The sequence below is a fragment of the Cydia strobilella genome, chromosome 1 (assembly GCF_947568885.1).
Source record: "Cydia strobilella chromosome 1, ilCydStro3.1, whole genome shotgun sequence".
NCBI lineage: Eukaryota > Metazoa > Arthropoda > Insecta > Lepidoptera > Tortricidae > Cydia > Cydia strobilella.
In genome coordinates, this window is record NC_086041.1 from 19076119 (window position 1) to 19099285 (window position 23167).

Below are 23167 nucleotides of genomic sequence, written 5' to 3' on the forward strand. Positions count from 1 at the left end.
GCTTTTTATGATATATTATTCACCTTGATTAAGATCTATGATTATTGATTCTAAATTAACACAAGAGCTCTGTGTATTAAGAGGGGGCTAACGCAAAATTGAAGTTTTATGTTGAACTTTAACACGTTGGTAAATGCCATTAAAATTTACACGGAATAGACTATATGCGCAATGGCACACTCCAAACAAAATCTTAAAAGGTTAAAGTTGGTTTAATGTCTAATTTTCATTTATTTATTTATTCATCATTTTTAGCATAAAATAGCTAGTGATTATATACCCTAGCCGAGGGATCTGTAGAGCAAAATTTCAAACAGTAATTTATTTTCAAAGTTATTGAGATAAAAGGTAAAACTAAAAACCCTCTCAGTGGTCATATATGTTTCATATCTTTTGAGTCCTTCTAATTTCCTAGCTTTACACCCCCTCTTAAGGATGACTCACGTTAGACCGGGCCGTGTCCGGGACGGAGCTTCCGGCGCTTCGTTTTCTATGGAAAGCATTACGTGATCACCTGTCATGTCATAGAAAAGTAAGCGCCGGAAGCTCCGGCCCGGACACGGCCCGGTCTAACGTGAGTCATCCTTTAAGCTTCTGGTTTTACTACGAAGAGGCTAAGAGCTCTCTAATCGACCACGCCACGCGATTAATTAGTACGTGAGGTCATCATATCTCGGAAAATTCTGATTGAAATATCTGGCTGGGACTACCGGGAGCGTTTCTAAGATAGAACCATCGATTTTCCGTAAGTATGATAAAAGATCGGCTTTTAATTAACGCAAATACCAGTATCAATGCCAAGTGTTAATTTACTAGCTGTGTATTAAGAAACTATGTCTAAGTTAAAAAAACCGGCCAAGTGCGAGTCGGACTCGCGTTCCAAGGGTTCTGTACATTACACAATTTAAACAATGTATTTTTTATGTGAAATGTAAGTGAAATGTCTTTAAAAAACCCGTAGGGGTCGGATCAAAAACTAGTAATTAACTCCGACTCACGCTTTACTACATATTTCTAATAGGTTTTCCTGTGATCTATAGGTAAAAACCTATTTTGTGTATTTTTTTCAAAATTTTAGACCCAGTAGTTTCGGAGATAAAGGGAAGGGGGAATGGTTATTTTTTGTATAGTTTCTTGAATAACTTCTAAACTGTTTATCCTAAAATTATAAAAAAAAATATATTTGATTTTTTCACAATGAGCTCTTTCATTTGATATGTAACACGATATAGTTTGAAAAACTTTATTTTTTAATCTTCTCATTTGCCCCCCAAAAGTGGTCCCCACGTTTAAATTTTATTTGTTTACGTTACATGTCCATCTTTGGGTCACAAACATACATAAGTATACCAAATTTCAACTTTATTGGTCCAGTAGTTTCGGAGAAATTAGGCTGTGACAGACGGACATACAGACAGAAAGACGCACGAGTGATCCTATAAGGGTTCCGTTTTTTCCTTTTGAGGTACGGAAGGTAGGTATCGATATTTTTGACATAAACTTACAATCGTTTTAAGCATGTATATTAATATTGTATATTTAATTTTATTAATTTTGGTAAAATAAAATCAGTTATTGACTTTAGAAATAACTATATATTATATAATACAATTAACTATGAAATTATTAAAAGTTAAATAAGACACTGTCAAATATATTGTACATATATAAATTAATCTTTAGATTTAAGATAATTGCCTTGCCCTACCAGGGCCCATGTGAAACTATTATATATGTAACACCTGTGTACCTTGGATGCAATAAATAAATATGAATATGAATATGAATAAAAATAATTAAATAAAATAATAAAGAAGTTATGTAAATGAAAAACACAGGATACAGAGGAGAATTTAATTTCGACTATTTCTAATTCTCAGTGGCCTCAGGGTCTCACAACCTTCTGGACACGCCTCGTATCAAAGCATTAAGGGCGTCCGCTAGCTGGCGCGGTTACACGGAGCGGATGAGCGGGTTACCGAAAAATTGTATGAGCAACACTAACTGGCACGGACGCGTGCAACGGATTTTACCTACAATTGCACACGCGTGTGTGCGCCCGCTCCATGCACCCGCGCCAGTCGGACGCCATTAAACCTCATGGCGATTTTATGGTCTTCATATAAAGCTCCCTCCACACTCGTGCGCGAATCGCAGCTTCGCGTCGCGTAGTCTCGAGCGGACTTAACATGACTGACGGTCATATTACGGTACCAGCCCACATATGCCACATTTCCCTTTAACCCGATTCACACAAACATTGGTCTGATACGGGTACGGGTATTCATCCCAATAGCGAACGCCAATGCTGGCCGAGAATCTTGTCGAATCAAATATTTGATGAAATCATAACGAGTAACGTCGAGTCGAGTAACGTGGCATAGTTTCACGGGCTCTGGTTATCCATGGCGCGATCCGGCGTTATCCGACGGTTTCATGGGCATATAGGGGAGAGCGGGGTTACAAAGTGGGATTTAATTTTTTGTAAATAAATCGCCCATGTTTGTTCAAAGATTTAACAGAAAATAAAATACAAATAAAAGCTGGACCTGTTGTCGCCGCGAGATGGCAGCACTTGGTGACGTCGGTCGACGTCACATCCGAGCAGCAAGCAGTGGGGCCGACGGGTTCTCACGCCACCATGTTGCGATGGAAGGGAGAAGACGGGCGCGCCTCACTTTTTAACCGACTTCAAGATTTCAAAAGGAGGAGGTTATCAATTCAGTTGTTTTTTTTTTTTTTTAATGTTTGTTACTCCATAACTTCGTCATTTCTGGACCGATTTTGAAAATTCTTTTTTTGACTGTAGGTATATACATACCGATTGGTCCCGTTTTTGTCAAAACGCAGTTCTGATGATGGGATCCATGAGGAATCGAGGGAACTCCTCAAATGTTAAAGGCATACATATAGTGATTTTAGTATTTTCATCAACAAATTAAGCATTTACATTTAAAAAAGTGACATTTGATGAAGTGGAACTGCTGATGATGATCAGAACGGAACTCTTCAATGACGCATAGTTCACGTTTAGCGATTTGTCTTCTTTTTTATGTTTGTTAAGCAAGTTACGTTTTCAAGACACATTTTTGTCAAGCTCGAGGTCTGATGATGGGATCCATAAGGAACCGAGGGAACTCCTCAAATGTGAAAGGCATACATATAGTGATTTTTGTATTTTCATCAACAAATCCTGCATTTACATAAAGAAGTGAAACTGCTGATGATGATCAGAATGGAACTCTTCAATGACACATAGTTCACGTTAGGCAATTTATTCTCTTCGTTATGGACCCAGACCCAAACTTGGACCTGGACTTTTTTTTGGACTGCGATCCTCACAGAACCGAACTGCTATCAGAAAAGTGGGTTAGGTTAGAACTGTGACCCTTACAGAAACGAAATGCTATCAGAACATTGGGTTAGGTTAGGTTAGAACTATGACCCTTACAGAAACGATATGCTACTAGAAACGTGGGTGGTTTTTCCTCCTTTTAGTTAGGCAAAAGATGCTGTCTTTTTCATTTCATTGTCTGGAGTGCACCATCAACAATAAGTAACCTTTCAACGGCATCCCCCATTGAAGTCGGTTTTTTTTTCTTAAAAATTATGTACTTTGTACTTGACTTCGAGCGAGGAGGTTGTCTTGATAATTGTTAATATTAATTGTACTTTCGTTGGTTCAAGTTAATTATACTGATTATTTATTGCTACCCTTGGCTTTCATTTTATAGACCATCTACAACAATAGGTCCCTGTAACGTAAGTAGCTAGTATTTAAATGTTGATTAGGTGCTGACAATGTAAATGACTTACATACCTAATTGATACTAGTCACTATTGCTCGAACCGGCTATTAAATTATTGTTATGTAATTTTCAATCGGAACTACTTGCACTAGTAACAAAACCTCACTTCCCCCTGCCATTATGATTCTTCACACGTTGCGGAGCCCAACGTCTAGTTTGCTTTATGCTCACGGAATTCTATCATCACCCTGTAGCAGTATGTGGTTATGAAGATGGATAATATAATCGTTTTGCTTTGAAATACTTATTATGAGATATTAAATTAAATTGGTGTAGATTAAGCGGTAATCCAGTACATTTAATATTTTAACGTAAAATAATCAGTTTTATATATCAGTAGGTGGTAACTCTAGAGTCTGACACGACGAGAGCGTTAATCGCTCTAATTCTGCCATTTTATTTTGCTATGTTATGAAGCAGTTTAACATTTCCTATGCCTATAGGTTTTCAAAAATAGTGAGTGAGATTTTAATGCAAGGCAAATAGTTTATGAAATTATGTATCAATTTAGATTAATTAGCTAAAGTATAATATCTAATATTATCTTAGGGTACCGCAATAGTTACTCATAAAAAACTATAAATTGGTTTATTATTTTTGTATGTGGGTAGTTTTGCACATTGTAGTTTTTCCTCAGTCACCCGTTGACCACGAACGCTGTAAAGGGTTCGAAGCGTCGGGATGAATTATAAATTTAATATACGCGTTTAGTTTAATTCAAAAGTATAATATCGTTATCTTGTTGCTGCTCGTTGGAAAAAGGCATAAACACATTAAGTCTAAAAAACACCGTTAAGCAGAGACAATAGGCATTAGATATAAACGCTCTATGTTTAGTTGAACGCTTGATTTTCAGCCAACACTTACGAGTAAATCTAAGTATTATAATAAAATCTAAGTATACTTGACAACATAACATACATAGGGATAAGTTCGCCTTTGTACTTCCGTTACTGTAATTTATTTTTGTAAGCCTGTGTTGTGTACAATAAAGTGATTACTACTACTACTACTACTACTACTACTACTACTAGTAAAACATTTAAAACAAATACTAACAATACCTACCGCGATATAATACCAATAACAAAAACAATAAGCTTCAATGGGAAACTTGTCAATCCACCTCAAATTTTAAGGCATAAATAAGAAATAATTCTTTCAGTCTCTATTTAGATACTCACCCTTTGCCCTTTCACGGTCACCTGCTGAGTGTATTTGAACTAACTTTTAGAAAACCAAGGTAATGTGCAGAGGTCTCCGTGGGCAGTAAATTACATTATAAAGGGAAGGGGTGGGGTATAATGCCTCTCGCTCGTTCGGCTCGCTTTGCTTTGTGAAGACTAATTTATAACACGCAAAAGTTGGCTTGTGTGCGTGTTGCCAGTGCCACCATTCAGTACCTACTTACCATGAAACATTTATAAATTTAACTATTAGACTTTGCCCGCTACAGCCAGCGCCCTCGTCTGCGTATAAATCGTTAAATTAAATTGCAACCCCTTAGGCGATTCATTCTGAGATAAAGTGTCTTGTATCCTTTTCCAAGATATAAAACTGTCCATGTAACATCTAAATTTGTTCAAGCTTTTTTGCGTGTAGGTTTAGGTAGGTGCCTACTTAACACATTCACTGCCAGCGCAAGCTACGCGCTACGAGCGTTGTCGATAACTCGGGATAAACCGTATGTCGCGAAAAGCTCCTACCAATTAACAGAGGAACCGCCTAGCGGGAATATGTCCTAAGTAAAATGTCAACATTAAGATATAAGTTACCGTACAAAACCCTACGTATGTTGTACTTAGCCCTTGCTGACTGTGATCGGTTACGCTCTGAGTACTTATGTTAAACCTATAAAACATATATAGAAAAAATATATAACTTACAAATAAGATTATTGAAGACACTTGTACCTAAGCATATCAAAAAGAAGTACGAAACAGACTATTCCCAACTTTTCAAATACTGTAATTTACTCCCAGTTCAAAATATGTGTAAACTAGCCATACTAACAGAAGAATATCACCATGTTACTAAACTAAAAGAACACAAAAGATGTACAAAACTAAGAAGTCTACAGAACCAAAACAAATATTGTATACCCAAATATAACAACATATTTGGCACTAGGCTGTACACATATATATTACCTAAAATATTGAATGATCTGCCAGAAGTTGTTTGTGCTAAATATTTAAATGGTAAACATATAAAAAATGTCGTTAAAATGCACTTATTAAAAACTAACGACACAAGCTATGTATACTAAGAATCATATTTTTGATAAGATATAGGATATAATATTGTTTTTCTTTATGTTATTCTCGAACTCCCCATCGGCACACAAACCTCCATAAGGTTTTGCCTACGATGGGTTTTGTAATGATCTAAAAAACTGTAATTTGCTTCCTTATTCAATAAATAAAAAATAAAAAAAATGTAAAATGTTTATATGTAATATGAGTCTTGTAGTGCATGAACGGCGCCTGTCAGACATTGTACTTACTGGCGTAGTAGCCCACGTCGTTGTCACCGTTGATGTGGCCAGCGTCTTCGGCGGCCAGCATGCACGTGTTCCACACAGAGCGGTGCCGGATCGTGCACGTGTCTGGTATCCATCGGACAGTGTACTCACTGGCGTAGTAGCCGATGTCGTTGTTGACGTTGATATGGCCCGCGTCCTCGGCGGCCAGCATGTGCGTGTCCCACACGGAGCGGTACTCCGGGTCGTGCAGCACATCGTACAGGGCATCCGGCTCCACATCATCGAATTCGGCTACCACCTGCCACAATCGAAATTGTATTCCATTACAATTCATTTAGAGCACAGTAAGTACAATTTACAGCTGGTATCGTCTGGCATGTAAACACATATGGTTTGAATTTGAATGAGGTAGGTTGTACAATCAAGTTACATACATCATAGTGGCCACGTGGTGGTAGTTGGTAAATAACTAACAATTACTTGTAAGGATAGTTTCGTAAATACCTAACTGTTAATTAAAAACAATACCCATGTTGATTTTCAGACTTTGTCACCACATTTCCCCCTTTTAGGGGGTGAATTTTCAAAAAACCTGAAACACGTGTGTATTCATTTATCGTACTCCCGTGAAGTTTCGAATAAAATAGTCTAACTAATCTTGTTTCCCCATACAAACTTTGGACCCCCGTTCCATCCCCTTGGTGAATTTTGAAAAATCCTTTCTTAGTGCACCCCTAGACCTTATAACAAACCTAGGTGCCAAATTTGGAATCTCTATAGAACTAGCGGTTTGGGCTGTGTGTTGATATCATCATCATGGGCAGTCAGTTTCTTCTTTTATATATTTAGATTAGATTAGTCCTAACAAAACATGAATTTCCATTCCTTCCCGTGAAGGTTTCAGTCCAACTTTGTAGCCGACCTTCACAAAAGAAATTCTGTCCGGGGACTGGGACTGAGGACGTCATGTTCCGGTATTTCCGTCGACGTTTAGGTATTTGATAACACTAATTTACATAAGTAATGCCTCTTGCAAAGAATGAGTTTCTTTTTTCACTAAAGTTTACTTTTTGTTTCTGAATTAGTTTATGTAGAAGTTGCATTTGTGTTATTTTATTTTTATTCTAATAGTTTGTTGACTAAAGTAATTCATAAATAAAGATATATTTATTCAAATACTTTTTTATTTTCTTCAAAAAGGCTTAGGTGTCCGCCACTAGGGGACTTCCCCCTATACTCGAAACAATTTGCCATATCAAAATCATGTAATATGAAGTGCTGCTCAAAGCAATGTAATTTCGACATTAATGAGATAATGAGTTATAATATAACTATAGGTAGGTATATATTATATACCTACCTATAGAATTGATAACACTAATTTTCAACACACTTGGTCAAAACGACGTTTTTATTCCACCGATTATTGGCTCATAATCCTAGATATTAAACACGCGTGCTTTTCAGTACTATATATTATAACACTCGTGCTTTTTCATTATATTATCCGACTGAGTTAAGAAGGTAACTAATTGCTAATGATATGCATGGAAACGGAGCCTTCTTAATTTGGTCGAGTAATACATTTTTTAACCAACTTACTATATACTAGGTTTCAAATGTTAGTTCAAAGAGGTTTTATCTCACCAAACATAATTTATAGATTAAATTATCTCGTTAAATTGCATTAATGAATAAACATAACATTTTATCGATTTGATCTCCATCCGTCGGTTAGAAATACGAAAATATTCGCTTTTTTACATTTTTTTTATTGGCTGTTTGTCAATTTCGTTCGCGCCTTTGCCTTGCTCGCTTACAGCTCGCGCGCACAATATCGCACCGTATGTACCATGACCAATGTAGCACACTTGTATCATAATGTAATTACATAACACATCAAAGGGTGTTCATAGTTTAACTTTTGTTTATACAGTAGATTCAGCAGAATATCAAAGATAATGTAACTACCACGGAGAATGTGTAATTTTACTGAAATGATAACTGTAGCTATACACGATGGCTAAAAAATAAGTGCATTCCCGTTGCCAGGGAGGTTTTGGCATTATTAAATTAAATTAAATTAAAACTTTTAAAAATGTGTGATCCTATAGGTACACATTTATTTTATTTGAATCCATAATAAATATAAAACATAGACCACAGAATAAGTAATAGTATTATCATACAGAACGGCCACGCACCGCCCCGCCCCGACTCGAATTACCTCGCCCCGCGACAGCAGATTGGCTTAATTAATTTTTGAGCAAATTACTTACACTATGACACATGACGCGTGTACAGACGTGCCGTTCACACATAGAAACGCAAGTGATTTTTTATGTATAGCGTGTCCGCCCTGTACATAGACTGTATGTCACAAAAATGTAATATTTAGAAACTGATTACTTACACTTACATTTGGTAGGTACTTTGTTCCGTGTTTCTTCCTAAAAATCTAAAATATCAACATTTATTTGTATTTTAATTCCATACATTTAGCTGATCTCATTGAATACCGTTATAGTTATTTAAAAAAGATTAGAAATAACAAATGATTTTTCATTAATAAAATGTTTCAGACGTCCACACATAGTGTTTCATTTAACACGCCTATGGGGTCAATTGAACCACTCTTCCACATTCTCTTTAATTCCCTATCATTACGTAACCAAGGGCGATAGGCCTTTTAAACACATTTTATTTAAAAACTAAATAATTCACCTTCAATAATATAGGCGCATATATAGGTACTCTTCTAACTAAACATTAAAAAGTTACAGGTGGTTACAATCAAAAAAGAAAAATAGCGTGTAAGAAGTTACAGCCCGCGACTTACAGCTTGCAACGTCACACGTACCTACCTAATGCATATAGATCTCATTTCTAGACGCAATTTCAAGTTGGCGAGATGAGATGTCACTTAGCTTAGTCTAGGCTGGTTTTATGCAGGCATAAGAGCGAAGTGGCGACACGACTATTCACTTCGAAATTCTAAATCTGTGGCGCAGCGTACACCTTTTAACCCGTCTTTCGTTTGCTGGAACCAAAGAGAATATAATAGGATAGAGCGGTACTGTCATAGTAAATTTTGTAGCAACAGTAAATTCACTGCCATCTATCGATACACGATTAAAAGTAAAAATAAAAATATCAAAAAAATTATAACATTTAAAACTTTCGCGGTTCGAACACATATTAAATCACATTTAGAAACGGGTCTATCGCGAATTTATTTTGTTACCTTTATTTACCGACGTTTCGACACAGGTTTCACTGGTCGTGGTCGCGGCTAACTGACGTCCCAGCAAAATGTCAAAACAGAGATTTGTGTGACTACCCCACGAAAAGTGCATTTAAAGTTTGAGGTAGACATCACATTTTCAAACCACCCACTACACATAAATGTTAATTATTGTCAATAGTCCGACACACAACACTCACAACATTCGCGCACACATCCGAAGATAGATCCCTTGGCTTTAACTTCTGGATCACTGGTCGAAGTTGCCGATAAGTTAAAACCATCTTCCCTATTAAAATTTCTGGGGTGCTTCTTGATTTCAATCGCTTCTCGCACAACTCGAGGATAATAATGGCGTTCAGTGGAGACAACTTTTGGTTTATGAAGCTCAATCCAACTAGGACTAGTTGGAAAGACCTCGTCCTATGTAAAAGATTGTAAGAGATCGCCATTTCATTGATATTGTCAAGGGTATAAGATTGGAACCAGATGAGATTATAGTGAGTTTTGATGTGGAATCTTTGTTCACCAACGTTCCATTAACAAAATGTCTGGACATTATCAAAAAGAAACTACAGGAATGTAGGATATCGGAAAAGTATATCACTTTACTGGAACACTGCTTGGAGGGAAACTATTTCATATATCAGGCCAGTATTTCCTCCAGGTGGATGGAGTAGCAATAGGTAGTCCGGTTGCTCCAGTAATCGCTAACATCTGGATGGAGCATTTTGAGGAGTTAGCACTGGAGTCGGGACCTAACGTCATTGCAATGTGGAAGAGGTACGTGGACGATATTTTCTGCATTTTTAAGGGGAATAACGATACCGTCAAAAGTTACACCGAGCATCTAAACTCCATCCACTCAAGAGTGAAATTCACACATGAAATAGAATGTGACAGATCCTTACCTTTTCTGGATGTCAAACTGATGGTGAGATCGGACGGCACCTTGGCACACTCTGTATACAGAAAACCTACGCATACCGACAGATACTTACAGGCATCCTCTCATCATCACCCAAGGCACCTACAATCCGTGATCACGTCCTTGGTGAACAGGGCACATGACTTATGTGACCCTGAGCACCTGGACGGTGAACTAGCGCATGTCGAAGCTGTACTGGAAAAGAATGGATACCGAGGGGGGATGAAACGCAAGCCGAAGAGAACGGAAAGACATCCAGAGGTCAACAGACAACCAGCGTTCTTACCATATGTGAAAGGGATAACGGACAAAGTAGGAGCAGAACTTAAGAAAATCTCCATCAAGGCTGTATACAAGCCGTTATTCAAAGTAGCAAATCTTTTACGCAGTCCAAAAGATGTCATTCCGTACCAAAATCCGGGCGTTTACAAAATAGAATGTAGTTGCGGAAGTGTGTACATTGGTCAAACCAAACGAAGTGTGCAAGAGAGAGTGAAAGAACACATAGCGGCAGTAAAAGATCGCCAAGTTAACAAGTCCGCGATCGCCGAACATCTACTTACATGCGGCGCAAATCACTGGATTGAGCTTCATAAACCAAAAGTTGTCTCCACTGAACGCCATTATTATCCTGAGTTGTGCGAGAAGCGATTGAAATCAAGAAGCACCCCAGAAATTTTAATAGGGAAGATGGTTTTAACTTATCGGCAACTTGGGGACCAGTGATTCAGAAGTTAAAGCCAAGAGATCTATCTTCGGATGTGTGCGCGGATGTTGTGAGTGTTGTGTGTCGGACTATTGACAATAATTAACATTTATGTGTAGTGGGTGGTTTGAAAATGTGATGTCTACCTCAAACTTTAAATGCACTTTTCGTGGGGTAGTCACACAAATCTCTGTTTTGACATTTTGCTGGGACGTCACGTCAGTTAGCCGCGACCAAGTTGTTCTTGCTTTGATCCCTAGTCATAGTGAAATTGATGGTAATGAGCATGCAGATGCCTGTGCTAAACAGGCGATTGAAATTGGTTGCTCTCCCTCTTACTCCAAGTGCTATATGCAGGACCTCCGCAACTCTGCTAAAGCAGATCTTGTCAGACAGTGGACTGAAGAGTGGGAGATAACTAGCAAATCCACTGGTAATCGCTATTATAGGATCCAACCGAATATTCTTGTCAGACCTTGGTTTTTCAAATACCATAAGATTCGCAAGTCAGTTACCTCCTCTATTATTCGTCTTCGACTTGGCCACAATACTTCCCCTGCTTGGCTAGCTAAATTCCATATTCTAGATCATTCATTACGTGAATGCGGCCTGGAGGAAGGCACCCTTGATCACATCTTCTTCAACTGTCCAAATACACATGCCAGTTTTTATAATTTTCTTCCTGACTATATTCAACGTCCTATTAACATAAACCATATCCTTACTTTGGTTAACACTACCTTTGTTTATGTCCTTGCTAAGTTTATGAAAGATTTTAATATCAAGCTTTAGCTCCTTTTAAAAGTTTTTACCTGTTTGTTTACCCAAACTTTCCTGTAATGTTCTTTTTAAAAAAAAAAAAAACCTGATCGTGGCAGTTGGCTCATTACTTTCTATAGTTTCTATTGGTTTTTCTGGTCGTCCATTTTTTTCTATTTTTATTCCTATAGTAGTTTAGATTCTTCAACCGATCAAGCATCTACACGGACTGGATCAAGTTCTGATATCGTTGAGCTGCTCCACTTAAAACTTGTCCCGGGATCCAGTGGGTATTTTTCAATGTTACAGTTGCTGTCGGATACGGCCACTTCCTGCAAATTGTTTTTAAACTTTTGACAGCGGGATAGATACGTCGCCGTTTTTATGCGACTGTGAGTTTACAGAAATATAATGCCTCAGCCATGGCCTGACCTAAAGTATTAAGGGGAAGTCCCGTTACCACGTAACAACACGTACTATCTCGGCAACTAACAACACAAGAAATTCAAGGATAAGTAAAAGTGGCGCGGGGGGAGGTACCATGGACGTGCACGGGACGCGCATTGCTTGTGACAATTATATATTAAGTATATTATAAAAATTAAAACTACAGTCTTTTTTATCCAACAAAAATTAATTGTCGTCAAAATAGCCTCCTTTCGCTTTGATACACAAACGCAAATGTTTGTTAAAATTTTCAACGATATGCCGCAGCTCCCCCAAGGATATTTTTTCCCATTCTTTTGTAAGTGTTGCTTTTAGAGCGTTTACACTTTTGAAATGAAATGAAATGAAATAACTCTTTTGAACTTATGAATCCGAGAAAATTATCTTTTCCCCTCACTAGCTCGGAAAGTTGTCTTTTATCCTTTAAAACAAGCGGGGAAAAACGCATTTTATCCACTAGTGGGGAAAGTAATTTGACCTTGGATGGAGCATGTTTAAGTAGCTTGACAGATAATAAAACGCTCATAATAATGATTCGTTTGATATTAATTATCATTAAACAAATGGTTTGAGAATCTAATAAAAAATACCAAATTAAGCTTTATTTAATGATTTTATGTCATAAACCTTAAAGTTCCATAAGAAACGTTTGTTTTTTAATAATGATGTTAAATATAATTCTGGACGCACAAGTTGAGTCGATGCAATTTCAAAACGCATCATTGACATTTCATACGTCAGAAATGTCAACATTGTCAACAAAATTTTTATTTAAAAACTTCTCACGTAAAAATACAGAATTTCCAGTTTTTTGTTATAATATCGTAAAAAAAATAGTGATTTCAGTGATGAAGATGATCTAACGCCTGTGGATGTTGCACTTTCCTCGCTATAGTGAGGTGAAAAGTTTTGTGTTACACACGGGTGCAAATGTATTTTACTTCTCGTGTGTTGAAACACTTGCTACGCTCAGGATTCTATTTTAGAACCACTCGCTTCGCTCGTGGTTCAACTATAGAATCCTTTCGCTTGCTCGTGTTTCAATTCCACACTCGCGGGTAAAATACAACTTTGCACCCTTGTATAACAAATAACTATTGCACCACTGCTTCACAGAGGGCTCGCGGTCGAATCCGTGTTTCGTTTACACGTTTCGAATACCCGTTTCCGAATAATACGTAAACGGTTTTCTGGCCCGTTCCGCACGTTTAATTAAGAAACGTGTAGTTAAGACCCGTGTACACGGATAAACGGGTATTCGAAGAAACGTATCTTATTTATCCGTGGCTCCGGACACGTCCTTGACGATAGTAGCGAAGGAACGAACACCAGCTACAAATGAATAGACAAAAGATTCATGACGAGTTTCTGTCATATTTAACCTTATTCCGTGGGTCATAGACTCGAAATTCAATAACTGGTTTAGAAACCCCTTTCTTGAGCAGGTAGTTTTTGCTTGCAATAGGTATTACGAGTATTCACGCTTCTTATCAAAGTAGTACTTTATATAGCACTTTAAATAGCCACTTTTTTTACGTTGCGGGTTAGCAATATAATAAAAAAAACCTGCTAGTACCTATTTAAAAAAAATATTAAAACCATCGAGTTCAGTATGTAGGTAGGAAGTCAAACTAATGTTCGAAATTGGCATTAATTAAGTATTTATAAAAAAAAATCATTTTTAACTTGCTTATTTATTTTTAGTTTCATTTGAGAACATGATATGAAATTGTATTTCTTGTCATATAATGTAGTGTAGGTACACCTTATAAAACAAAGTCCCCCGCCGCGTCCGTATGTCTGTCTGTATGTTCGCGATAACCAGATCTCACCTATGAATGAAGTTTTTCTTTGGGAATGTTTATGTGTATATTTTGTTAAGGTTTTGTTTAAATTGGTAGAAATATGACGATGTTTGCTAATGAAGTTAGAAAAAATCACGCTGGCCAGGAGCTTAATCGAAAACGCTGCCCAATCTATTTGAGATATAACGACACAATGTATGGTGAAATTGTCTCTCTTTCATTCGTCTACAAAAAAGTGCGCGATGGCTGTCTGTCTATATTTTAAGAATAATTAACCCATTATTAACTTCTAAAAAAATCGGTGGACAAGTGCGAGTTGGAGTTGGAGGTTTCGTACAAAATTTAATTTTATTTTTTTGTTGTTATGGCGGCAACGAAATACATCTGTAAAAATTTCAACTATCTAGCTATCACGGTTCATGAGATAGAGCCTAGTGAGTGGTGACAGACAGATGGACAGTGAAGTCTTAGTATTATTAGGCGTCCGAAGTGAATACTTGTTACAGAATGTATTTTATTATGCTTGACTCTCCATCCGAAGCCGGGGCGGGTCGCTAGTTATTAATAAACACTTTAAATCAATTTGATAAAATTGCACCTTCTCAATAAATTCTAATTGTTTTTGCTCTAGGTACCTCTTACCATAGTAAAACGCTTTTTAGTGCGGTGCGGTTACAAAACAATGGAAAACATTTTCTTGTGCAGATGTTTTGACCTTATTACAACGACATAAAGCTTATAATTGGCGGTGACACTTGTGATAATAGTTTGGAAACCTACATGTTTTCGACGATGACAAACAAAAGGATATTGGAAAATCGATGGATGGACCACTGGTCGGCAACGTGCGCATTTAAGTTTATTACCTGAACGCTAGTGAGATAGTGACCAAAGTGAATTATGAATGATTACCAATTTAAAGATCTATCTTAATGTAATTAGCAATATTATCGCAAGTTATCCAAGGTAGTATGGGTATTTGTGATTCTTGGGTAAAATTCTGCTTTTCATTTGAGCATGCTTACTCAATAATCCCGCTTTTGTGTACCTAACTTTTTTGCGCCGTTGGCAGGTTTGTTGTTTTCAAAGCAGTAATACACCCGAGATAAAAAATAACCACGAAATAATTAAACTGTTATTTTTAATTAATATTGTATTCTGTCTGCACACTATTATTAACGAAAAAATACTATGCCATTATGTAATTATAAAAAAAAACTATGATCGATATCAAATTTATGTAATTAGCTTAGAAGCAATCGGTTTTATTAAATGATATAAATAGTTTCAAATAAAAATTATGTATACCTACTATTAAACATAGGAACATGGCTCAGTATCTATGTTTTATGAATACGGTTAAAAACAATTTAAAAAAAAGTAATTGTGCGGTTTTATGAAACCACGATGCAAGTGAAACTTTTTTCGGATTGTAGGCATTTAACTAAAAAAATTCGGAAATTAATTCGAATTACGGTATAAAAATCGCGGTTTTAACGTTAACTTAATAAATTGGGGCGATAGAATAAAAGTTTCACTTTAAAAATTGTACGACAAACGAATTCATCTGAAGTCAACATAATAATAGTGGAAAGTGGACCTTGTTACCATTGTACATTGGCTCAAACTGGTTCGGAGTATTCTGACCCGTTCGGAACAGTCTTAAGTACCCGTGTAAACGGAGATACGTCTCTGAGATACGTTTCTTGGGAACGTTCCTTCGAAACGTTTTCGAATCCCGGCGGTTCCGTGTAAACCGGGTTCTTAGTACCGCCGGGCTTAAGAACACGGGTATTCGTTTCGGCGTGTAACACGGATAACACTGGAAGTTCCAGTCACACGACTGCAAATACCACCCCAAACCCCAAACCATAACTGAATGCGGCTTTTGGCGATATATAATGAATGGCTGCGGCTTCTCCAAGGCGACTAGAGGTCCAAGGCCCATAATCACCGAAATGACAGAATGTACTCTTTCTGTCATTTCGGTGATTATGGGCCTGTTCAATACAAAAAAGCTTTTCATCAGTAAAAAGTCCCATTTTCTATGGGAGGGTAATTTTTTTTAATTTAGGTAGTGATACTACTTAAAAAACTCAAAATATTTAATAAAATAATTTGATTTGTTCCCAAAGTTGTGTATTGATGGCAGCACCAGTCTCTCTCGCTATATCGTAATTCCGCAAAGAATTTGTATAGGAGGTTAGAGTTGGTCAAAGACACCTAGTCTTAGTAAGATGGTATATAGTCGAGAAATTGGGACCGGTTCCGCCGTGGCGGGGTGGCCTAACTGGCCTAGGGGTTCAAGGCGTTATCCTGGATTGCTTAAGGCGCCGGTTCGAATCCGGCCTTAACCACTGGAGGGCTTCGTCACTTTTTCTTTAATATTATGACATCTATTTCAGTTTATTAAACCACATAATCAAGAAGATAACACTTAGTATGAGTAAACGATTTTTTTACATTTTCGATTGAACCGTCTTTGAGTTTTGGCCAATAAACTTCACTTTTTAGGGTTCCGTACATCAAAAGGAAAAAACGGAACCCTTATAGGATCACTCGTGCGTCTCTCTGTCTGTCCGTCTGTCACAGCCTATTTTCTCCGAAACTACTGGACCTATTAAGTTGAAATTTGGTATACATATGTAAGTTTGTGACCCAAAGACGGACATGTAACGTAAACAAATGAATTTTAAACACGGGGGCCAATTTTGGGGGGTAAATGAGAAAATTAAAAAATAAAGTTTTTCAAACTATATCGTTTGAGAGCTCATTGTGAGAATCTCAAATATATTTTTTTATAATTTTATGATAAACAGTTTAGAAGTTATTCAAGAAAATAGGCAAAAAATGACCATTCACCCCCCCCCCCCTTTATCTCCGAAACTACTGGGTCTAAAATTTTGAAAAAAATACCCAAAATAGACGTAAACCTATTAGAAATGTGCAGTCAAGCGTGAGTCGGATTTAATTATTTAGTTTTTCATCCGGCCCCTACGGGTTTTTTAAAGACATTTCACTCACGTTTCACATAAAAAATACATTGTTTAAATTATGTCATGTACGGAACCCTTGGAACGCGAGTTTGACTCGCACTTGGCCGGTTTTTTAATAAAAGGACCTAAATGGCGCCACGATACCTATGCCCGGTGCCTTATATACACGTACGGATTTTTGTTAGTCACTTTGAAGAATGTGGGCACTTTACCCTCCATCTAATGAATCTAACAATGCGCCTAACGCTTGTATTACTTAGGCAATAACTCGTAGTGCTGACTTAAGACCACCTTAAGACGCTTCAGACGCTTAGACCAAAACCTCTCAGGCGAGCAAATTCCGGAGTGGGTACCTAGAGATATTTACGCCTACCTATTTAAATTATATATTGAGGTTTTATTTCGTTCTATATAACATTATAAATGCAAAAGTGTGTCTCTCTGTCTGTTACCTCTTCACGCTTAAACCGCTGAACCGATTTAGTTGAAATTTGGTATAGAGATAGTTTGAGGCCCGGGGAAGGACATAGGGTAGTTATTATCCCAGAAAAGGGGAGTGTAAGTTTGTATGCTAAATCGATAAAAGGCAGATTGGATAAAAAATAAGCTACCCAAATTACTAACTCTACGCAGACAAAGTCTCGGGCAAAAGCTAGTAATCTATAAATAGCTACTACATTATGTTATAACTTATAAGGAACTGACTTCAGCTATCAAAAAGTAAATTCGAACATTTCGAACACCAAGATATCGTAAAAAAGCAATAAATCACAAAAGGCAAGAGAAAAGGCTGCTTAACACAACAAATAATATTACGGCACGTTCCGTTGCCAATATTTCGATATTCGTTCAATGATTTTCCTTCAGAGAATTTCCGAGAAATTCCAAATATAGACATTTTTATGTAAAAGAATCACCAGAGCGAGCTGTTGAAATAAATCGAGCTTTTATATTTACAACCTGAAAGTCCTGATCCTGAAACAGTAGAGGGCGTACTTGATAATTTTAATATTTGCGTATTGCGTATGCATATATACACGTACACGTAACTACCGTTCTTAACTCAAATCACTCAAAATGTGTAGCTTATCTCAAGCTACATGTATCAAGTGGCTGTAATTTGTTTCCGATGCTTTGGTCAAATTGCAAATTGCATGCTTGCACTTTTGCACGCGACTTCGTCTGCGTATAATGATGATATAGGGTATTTGACAACATTAAAAATATATAACGAATTGCTGTCATCCTGAAAAATAATAAACTAATAAAGTATATTTCACTATATTTGAATGTAAATTATGTTTAGTTTTTGGAAAATAAACGAAAGAAAATTTAATATATTTTGAAATTTCATCAGGGACGTGAACGCTCTGTGATTGGTCAACGCTCGGATGACGTCACACGCGGGTAAACATTCTTGATTGCCTTGAGTGTTTTAACTGTTTTATTTGTATTTAGTTAATTTTAGTTATTGTTCCACAGTTTTCTGATATATTCCGATTTATCCGTATATCTAGTAGCACAATATTCATAAGAATCTCAAAATGGAGCCGAAATATGTGAAAGCTGATAGCGGCAACCTACCAGACATAGACGCATTGATGGTTGCACTTTTCTTTAAAGATAATCCGGATTACTATGCTGCGGAACATAGAAATGTAATAACAGCTGTGAGAGTGTACGTAGAAATTGTTTATTTACGAATATTTCGATTTCGATGATACGAATACGACGACGATATATATATAGAATACGATGACGAGAATAGTATCTCCATACTGCACTTTAGTTTGAAAGAAAAAGTATGCTACTAACTACCTACTAATGCTGAAAGAGCTATGTTATGAGGGTATGTAGTAATACATTAAATACCTAGATCTTGTTTCGTTAAATACAACAAAATCCGCTGCTTTAACTACCATATTTATTTACAGTTAAATATTACTTACATCGAAGTGGTCTTCACACATAAAAACATTTGTATGCGCTAAAATGCTCTTTGGGTCTCTTCGCGCTAGTTTTAACCACATTTTTATTTTTTTGGGATTCGTTGAAACGGAAAAAAAAAATTGTCTGGATTTTTTATAGTCGTATTTGAACATTGCGGCACTATACACCATTTATATACCATTTTACTGTGAAATAATCAATTCAATGCACATAAACCATGAGATTTACTAAGGTCATTGACTGAGTCTACTCGCGTGTGACGTCACACGTGTCACGTGATTAGCCCCTTTGCAAAAACAGCGTTTAAGGCGTGTTCAAAATAAATAAACTTTAACATTCTTTTTTTATATTTAATACAGTAAATTTCACGGAAATATCAATGTAGTGTAATTATTAAGTCATAAACAATCATGAAATAAAACTATGAAAACGGATTATATCGCGTATATTGAATTTATAATACATCCCGACGTTTCGAACTCTTTACAGCGTTCGTGGTCAACGGGTGACTGAGGAAAAATTACAAAATGCAAAAATACCCACATACTAAAATAATGAACAATCATAGACTACAAACTTTAAGGCTGGTTGTACATGCAAAATCGGTTCATAAGGCTAGTTATACACTATAATTATTTTTCAAGTAAAGATATATATATATACGCGATAAAAAAAAAAACTATGCCGGCTCCAACCCTACACCACGGACCCGAGAAGATTTAATTCCCTCCTAAATTGTAGGAGGGTATCCCAATATGGGACCGGCAACAAACTCGGCGGGACACATCTTTTCAAAACATCAGAATGTCCAGCATCATCCAACACTACGGTCTCACAGTCTATGTCTCGCTTGCTCCTTTATCAGGTGGACTACAGGATCCCAAGCTGGTGGTAGAGAAAAGCCATCTTCCCTATTAAAGTTTGGATATTTCTTAATCTCAATGGCCTCGCGCAGCATTCTGGGTATGTAACGCTTCTCCTTGGCAAGAACCAGAGGCTTATCAAACTTGATTGAGTGATTGGCTTTATCCATGACATGCTCACAGACAGCAGACCTAGGTCGACGGTGCTTGACATCAGCTATGTGTTCCTTCACCCGAGTGGAAATGCTCCGTTTCGTCTGCCCGACATATGATAGGCCACACTCACAGTCCAGCCTGTATACTCCTGCAGTCTGTAGAGGGGTATTCATGAGTAACTATCGCGGTAACCGAAGACAATTTCATAAACAATCAATTAAAACCATTTTCAAAAATTAGTCAAATAGCCTATTAGTAGTACACTTTATTGCACAAAACAAGCACATAACACAGAGAATACAGTAAATGTGTACAAAGGCGAACTTATCCTCTTAAGGATCATCACACAGGTGACACAGGACTTATCTCATCACCTTCTTCTTTTTCTTTATCTTCTCCTTATCCCAATATTTGGAGTCGGGTCACCTCACTTTTCTGCGCCAAGTCATACGATCTTGGGTTGTCTGCTCAGGCAATTGGGCTTTTTTTTGAGGTCTCTTTCTATGTTTTTCCACCATGTGGAAGGGGGGACTTATCTCATCATGATGAAAACTATTTATGTCCTTGCCTGGGACTCAAACTATCTCCATACCAAATTTCATCTGAATCAGTTCGGCGGTGTAAGCGTGAAGATGTTACAGACAGACAGACAGAGTTACTGTCGTATTTATAATAATAAGTTAGTAGGGATAGTAGAGGGATATACGACATATAATAAGTAAGTACATTTACGTTACGTTATGGATACTTTAGGCATCTTTAATATTCGTAAAGCCATCGATTAGTTAATAATAATATTTTATAATATAACCATATGTTATAAGCTATACTCACCTACAGAAACCGCAACCAAGCAGGAAATAAACAAATTCTATGATGACTTAAACCTGAACATTAACAAATATGCATACAAAAACTTAATCGTCATGGGCGACTTCAACGCCCAAATAGGGAGTAGATTCGAAAGTGAAAACGACTTCATTGGTCCCGATACCATAGGTAACCGCAACAGAAATGGTAGCAAATTAGTAAACCTCTGTTACCTCTGTTTTGAACATCACCTCACAATAATGAATAGTGTATACAAGAAAAGCAATAGTCAATTATGGACTTGGACATCACCAGGTGGAAGATATAAAAATCAGATAGATTATATCCTCTGCAATAATCGGAAACCCTTTGAAGACAGTGGAACACTAAGCAACTTAAATTTTCATACCAATCATCGAATGGTTAGAGCAAAACTCAGAATTAAGGCAACAAAAAAGCCGAGAAGCAAACTAAGGACATCATTAGAGCTGGAAAAGGAGGACCTTCAACTATTTGGAATAACTCTACAGGAGCAACTGAAAACTTTTAAAATATCTACAGACCATCTAGAACTTCAAAAGAAATATGACTACCTCCAAAATCTAATGACTCAAAAAATACCCAGAAGCAACAATACGAAAGGAAGTAAAGGCAAAATATACACAGATGAAACACTAAAGCTACAGGAAAAAAGAGGAAAACTCATCACTGCTAAAAGGAAAACCAAAGAAAATAGACAAAAAATACAAGATATCTCAAAACAACTTCGAACTATGATGAGGAAAGATAGGCAGGCTCACCGACTCAAAATATTTGAAGAACACATTATAAAATCAGGTGGAGCGAAGCAAGCGATAAAATGTTTAACCATAAAAAAGGACTGGATACCAAGCATTAAAACACAAAAGGTATAGTCAAAAAAAGAGACCCGACATAATCAGAACAGCAACAGAGTTCTTCCAGGCCTTATACTCAAAGTCACGGCGAACAGACGACGTATCACTAGAAAACCGTAATGAGGTCCCATCAATACTAGAAAGAGAAGTCGAACAGGCTATAAAAACCCAAAAAAAGGGGCAAAGCTCCTGGTTCTGATTGCATCACTAACGAACTCCTTTTAGCAACACAGCATGCTATCATACCGGCTCTAACTTCGACTTTTAATGATGTATTAGAAACCGAAATCATACCACATCAATGGACCACTTCTACTATAACTTTGATACACAAAAAGGGAGACAGGAACGATGTGGGAAACTATAGACCAATAAGTCTAATGTCAAATATATATAAAATCTTTGCAAAGATCATCTTAAACCGCTTAACTAAAGTGCTTGACGAGAACCAACCACGGGAACAGGCAGGATTCCGAAGCAATGACTCAGTTGTCGACCATGTCCATGTGGTAAGGCAAATATTTGAAAAGTATAAGGAATTCCGCCTACCAGTGTACTGCTGCTTCGTAGATTACTGCAAGGCCTTTGATTCCTTGGACCACAACACAATCTGGAATGCCTTAAAAAAACAGGGAGTGGAAGAAAAGTACATTAGAATAATAAAGAACATAACAATGGGGGTACAGCTACGGTTAAGCTAGAGAAAGAAGGAGGAATCATCAATCTAGAAAAGGGCGTACGACAAAGAGATCCACTCTCGCCGAAACTAGTCACCACAGTGCTTGAGGATTTCTTTAGACGTTTTAAGAATAAATGGCGAGTACCTTACAAACTTAAGATTCGCTGACGACATCATCTTATTCGCAAAATCCTCTCATGAGCTCCAAAAAATGCTAACAGACCTTGATACACAAAGCAAAGAGGTGGGCTTAAACATAAACGCATCTAAAACCAAGGCAATGACGAACAGAGAGAAAGAACTAATCACAGTGAACAACATTCCCATTGACTATGTGGATGACTATACATATTTAGGCCAAATAATTAAAATAGATAATATGTCAAGTAAAGAAATTGAGACACGTATAGGTCATGCTTGGAAGAGATACTGGTCATTCAGAGAAATAATGAAAGACAAAACAATGAACATCTCAGTTAAAGGAAAACTATTTAATACCTGCATACTCCCTATTTTAACATACGGATTCCAAACTTGGGCGCTCACCAAATCACAACAAACCAAACTTCGTACTTGCCAACGAAGCATGGAACGAAGCATGATGGGAAAGAGGAAAATAGATATAATCAACCAC

General features: G+C 37.0%; 1 protein-coding gene across 1 annotated transcript in view; it reads right to left on the reverse strand.

Moving 5' to 3' along the window:
- LOC134746653 (START domain-containing protein 10) overlaps positions 1–23167 on the reverse strand; it is a 50446-nt gene that overhangs the window by 25928 nt on the left and 1351 nt on the right. The window contains exon 2 of the mRNA XM_063681158.1: positions 6445–6592. Within this exon, the coding sequence (XP_063537228.1) occupies positions 6445–6592 (148 nt within the window). The remainder of the gene's footprint in view (positions 1–6444; positions 6593–23167) is intronic.